The sequence below is a fragment of the Stegostoma tigrinum genome, chromosome 40 (genome assembly GCF_030684315.1).
Source record: "Stegostoma tigrinum isolate sSteTig4 chromosome 40, sSteTig4.hap1, whole genome shotgun sequence".
In the NCBI taxonomy this organism is placed as follows: Eukaryota; Metazoa; Chordata; class Chondrichthyes; order Orectolobiformes; family Stegostomatidae; genus Stegostoma; species Stegostoma tigrinum.
The window spans coordinates 17,483,157-17,488,010 of NC_081393.1; the positions used below are offsets into that span (position 1 = coordinate 17,483,157).

The 4,854-nt window shown below is 54.1% G+C and overlaps 1 protein-coding gene across 2 annotated transcripts in view; it reads right to left on the minus strand.

Moving 5' to 3' along the window:
* Positions 1-466, minus strand: part of LOC125448008 (vesicle-associated membrane protein 5) — a 30,261-nt gene extending 29,795 nt beyond the window's left edge. The window contains exon 1 of one of the 2 annotated variants that reach the window (XM_059641126.1): positions 365-466. In XM_059641126.1, coding sequence (XP_059497109.1) covers positions 365-367 — 3 coding nt within the window. In that variant the 5' untranslated portion in view covers positions 368-466. The remainder of the gene's footprint in view (positions 1-364) is intronic. The other variant, XM_059641127.1, reaches the window with a different exon arrangement.
* Between the last annotated feature and the right edge of the window lie 4,388 nt (positions 467-4,854).

A 4,854-nucleotide genomic window follows, 5' to 3' on the forward strand; every position in this document is an offset into this window, starting at 1 on the left:
AGAAGTTTATTTCACTTCTGGGGGGGGGAAGGGGAGGGTAATTCCAGGTTAGTTTGTAGCCCAGAGACTTGGAAAAGAAACATACACAGGGAGAGAGAGAGAGAGAGAGGGGGGGTGGGGGGGGGTGATGGCTGCAAGCCTGGCTGTAAATGTGTGTGGGTAAGGGGGGGGGGGTTGTGGGGAAGAACCCCACTTTTTATCGCCCGCCCCTTCAAACAGATCCCACGCACCCCCCGCCCCCCCCACCCCCACCCCCCCCCCCCCCCCCCTTCTTTCAGACCGAACGAGAGTCCTTTCGTTTCGAATTTCACAGGCAGAGGGAATCAAGCAGCTGGGGGAAGGGGGGGGGTGTGTTTGAACTCACCATTTCTGCTGGCTCTCCGTCCGCCTGTGTCCGCGATGTCGTGCTACTTCACACACTTAATAGTTAAAGCTCTCCTCCCACCCCACCCCCAGCAAGATCCCCTTGCAATGCGCCCTTCCTTCCGACAGGCGTTCGCTTCCGGGATTCTGTGCCACTAAATATCTCGTTAACTCAACGTTCACCGCTTCACTGGCACAGGGCTGGGATTTTCGCATCTCGACGGGCCGAGCGGCCGCCCCCTAAATGGTGGGGAAGGGGGAATGGTCCTTGCACAGGGAGCTTGAGAAACCGGTTTATTTTCACGCCAGCCCAGGCAATAACGCTCAACGAGAGAGAAGTCTGAGCGGGCAGCTTGCGTGGGATATTAATGCTCACTGCCGCTTCCAACATTACTTGCTTTCCAGACTGCGCTGCAAGCCACAGCCGAACAGCTCTCCCCGGAAACAGAGACTCCAGCACTGTTCTCATAAAGGTGGCCAGACAGGCGGTGTTTCTCTGCTTTCAGGGGCTGAAGCTCTTCGGCTTGTGGAGGCTTCACCTCTGAGCCAGGCTTGGCTCCAGTGCATGCACACACACTCCCACACTCACACTCACACACACTCACACACTCTCACTCACTCTCTCTCTCACTCACACCAACTCACACAGACTCTCTCTCTCTCTCACACACACACACACACACACACACACACACACACACTCACTGACACACACACACACTCACACACACACATGCACACACACACACACTCACACACACTCCCACACTCACACTCACTCACACACATGCACACTCACACTCACACACACACTCACACACATTCCCACACTCACACTCACTCTCACACACACGCACACTCACACTCACACATACACACACTCACACACTCACACACACACACTCTCTATCACTCTCTCACACACACACACTCTCTCATACACACACACACTCACTCATACACACACACACACACCCACTCCCACACTCACACTCACACTCCCACACTCACACTCACACACACACTCCCACACTCTCACTCACACTCTCTCTCACTCACACACACTCTCACTCCCTCTCTCTCACACACACATTCACTCTCTCTCTCACACACACACTCTCACACACACACACTCACACACACACTCACACATACACCCACACACACATTCACACATGCACACTCACACACACACACTCACTCACAGACACACACACAGACACACCCACTCTCACACTCACACTCACACTCCCACACTCTCACACACACTCTCTCTCTCACTCACACTCTCTCTCACTCACACACACTCTCACTCTCTCTCTCTCACACACACACTCTCTCTCACACACACACATTCACTCTCTCTCACACACACACACTCACTCTCTCACACACACACACATTCACACACACACACACACACTCACAGACACTCACAGACACACACTCACTCACACACACATACACACTCACACACTCCCACACTCACACTCCCACATTCACACTCACACACACACTCACTCACACACTCCCACACTCTCACTCACACTCTCTCTCTCTCATACACACACACATATTCACTCTCTCTCACACACACACAGATACACACACACACACACTCACACACACACACACAAACACACACACACACAAACACACACATACACACACACACATGCACACACACACACGCTCTCACACACACACACACACACACACATAATCTCACACACACACACACACACACTATCTCACACTCACACACACACACAGACACACACACACACTCACACACACACACACACACACACACACTTCCAGCAGGGGTCACTATCTACTCAAAATAGAAACTAAGTATTTAAAAGAAAAGCAGAAGTTGCTGGAAAAGCTCAGCAGGTCTGGCAGCTTCTGTGAAGAAAAAATCAGAGTTAATGTCTCAGGGTGTGGGGGGGCGTTGGTGTCCGGCGACCCCTCCTGTGCATTGTGCCTCTCGCAGTAAAACCACTGAGGCCACCTGCATCACTTTGAACAGCTGCCTTTGCACAGAGCAGGATAACCGCGGATCGGAAAGTGCTTCCCCACAGGCCCCGAAGATAGGGCGGCCCAGAAGCAGGGCTGTTCATTGCCAGGACGTCAGTGCGTGCTGTCGTTGGGGGATTGGAGATCAGCAACGAGGCAAGGGTCTGCGGCTCGAATTTTCACCTCGAACTGAATGGTCTGCCTGGGGTATGCAGGTAATTCCAGAGTCCATTACCTTGCAAGGCCACGTGGTACTGGAGCAGAATTAGGCCACTCGGTCCATTGAGTCTCATCCCCCAATTCTGTCACGGCTGACATGTTTCTCAACCCCGTTGTTCCCATCTCCCCTTGAACCCCCCTCACTCCTCATGACCTTCTCTATCTCTGTCTCTAAGACACTCAGTGACTTGCCTCCCCCCCCCCCCCCCACAGCCCCCTACAGTAATGATTCCCACAGATTCACCTCCCTCTGGCTGAAGAAATTCCTCCCCATCTCAGTTCTAAAGGGCCTTCCCTTCACCCTGAGGCTGTGCCCTCAGGTCCGAGTCTCTCCTACTGAGTGGGAACATCTTCTCCCCGTCCCCTCTATCCAGGCCTCTCAGTGTTCTGTACGTTTCAGTCAGATTCCCCCCTCATCCTTCTCAACCCCATCGAGCACAGACCCAGAGTCCTCACCCGCTCCTCATACGACAAGCCCCTCACCCCCGGGATCATTCTTATAAACCCCCTCTGGACTCCCCCTCCAAGGCCAGCTCATCCTTCCTTAGATACGGGACGGGAAACTGCTCCCAATATTCCAAACGCAGCCTAACCCAGAGCCTGATACAGCCTCAGCAGGACGTCCCTGCTGCTGTATTCGAGCCCCCTCTTGAAGTGAACGTTGACATCTAGATCAGGCTGGAGTAAGGATTTCTTTCCCTGAGGGATATCACTGAACGATATGGGCTTTCCCAGTCACCAGCGATGGCCGTGCTGTCAACTCTTGGCCTTTCATTCTGGGTTTGTCACCTCTTTTTAAACTCCAACAGCTCGGGACGTGAGCTCAGAGTTTTTTCCATTGTCCTTCCCAGGCACCACCCCCCGACGGCTTAGTATCCTGAGCGAAAACCGATGGGAAGGCCCACAACTTCAGGATGGGCCCTCCAGGCAGTGGGCCGGGCCCCCAGGACATTAACGCCGGGGTTACAAACATTCGCTTCGGAAGAGGGAGGTGACCCTCAGGAATTGTTTCTGGATCCCTAACACCAGCCCTCCTCCCCGTCCCCACCCTAACAACCCTCCCCACCCCACCCCGCCCCCGGAGTTTTAATGATCACAGAGGGCAAGTTCTGGTAGGGTAGCTTCCCAATGCTAGAGGCCTAGCCAGAAGGCTTCCGGCTTCAGCTCTACGGGACTCAGACCCCCCCACCCTGTGGAGTATTGTGCGTGGGAGGTTTTGGGGGGGTGTGTCTCCTCATCTGGGGAATGGGATTCTGGCCGTGGAGGGTTTCCCAGACAGATTCCTGGGAGCGGCACATGGAGGGAGAGAGAGATGGGGTTGGATTAGGATTGTATTCACTGGAGTTTAGGAGAATGAGGGGAGGGGGGAGTCCCATAGAAACCTGTTTGAATTCCAGGAGGGTAAAGGATGTTCCCAATGGATGGTGAGGAGGGAATCCAGAACCAAATGGCCGGGGGGGGGGGGGGGGATCCCAGTCAAACGGACTAGGGGTAGGACTGAGGTGAGAAGAAATATCCTCACCCAGAGAGTTGGGGGGTGGGGGGTGTGCTCCTGTGGGATTCTCTGTCACAGAAAGCGGCCGGGGGCAAGACACCGAACATTTTCAAGAGGGAGTTGGATTTAGTTCTTCGGGATAATAAAGGGTAAGAAGTTCAGCACAACATTGTGGGCCGAAGGGCCTGTGCTCTCCTGTGCTGCTGTACGTTTCCAGGGAGAAGGGTGAGAGTGGGGAGCGGGGGCAATCAGCCCGCACAATCGCACTCGATCGGAGGGGCCGAACGGCCTCCCCCTTTTCCTCTGCCAATTTGGGGGTGTAGGTGACACGGTGGGGTGGGGGGAAGGCGCTTTTTTGGTCAGGTTTGCTCTCCTTTCTTGTTACGAAAGGTGCTCGAGATATTTCAGGAAGGAAAAACTGAGTGCTAGTACCAGGAGCGAGGGAACGCCAGCAACGGAGGCGAGATTTGGGGCCTGCAGTCTTGCAGGTTGTTGCCTCATCCAGGACGGGAAGGACTCTTACAAGAAGCGGTGGACGGGGGTACAGTTACAACATATAAAAGAGATTTAGATAAATATGTGAATAGGAAAGGTTTGGGGGGGATATGGGCCAGGAGCAGGCAGGTGGGACTAGTTTAGTTTGGATTATGGTCAGCACGGACTGGTTGGGCTGAAGGGTCGTGTGTATGCGCACGGGGCCTTTCTGTGTGCAGCTGAAAAGAGGGAGAGGCTGCATTTGCATATAATACCGGTTCATC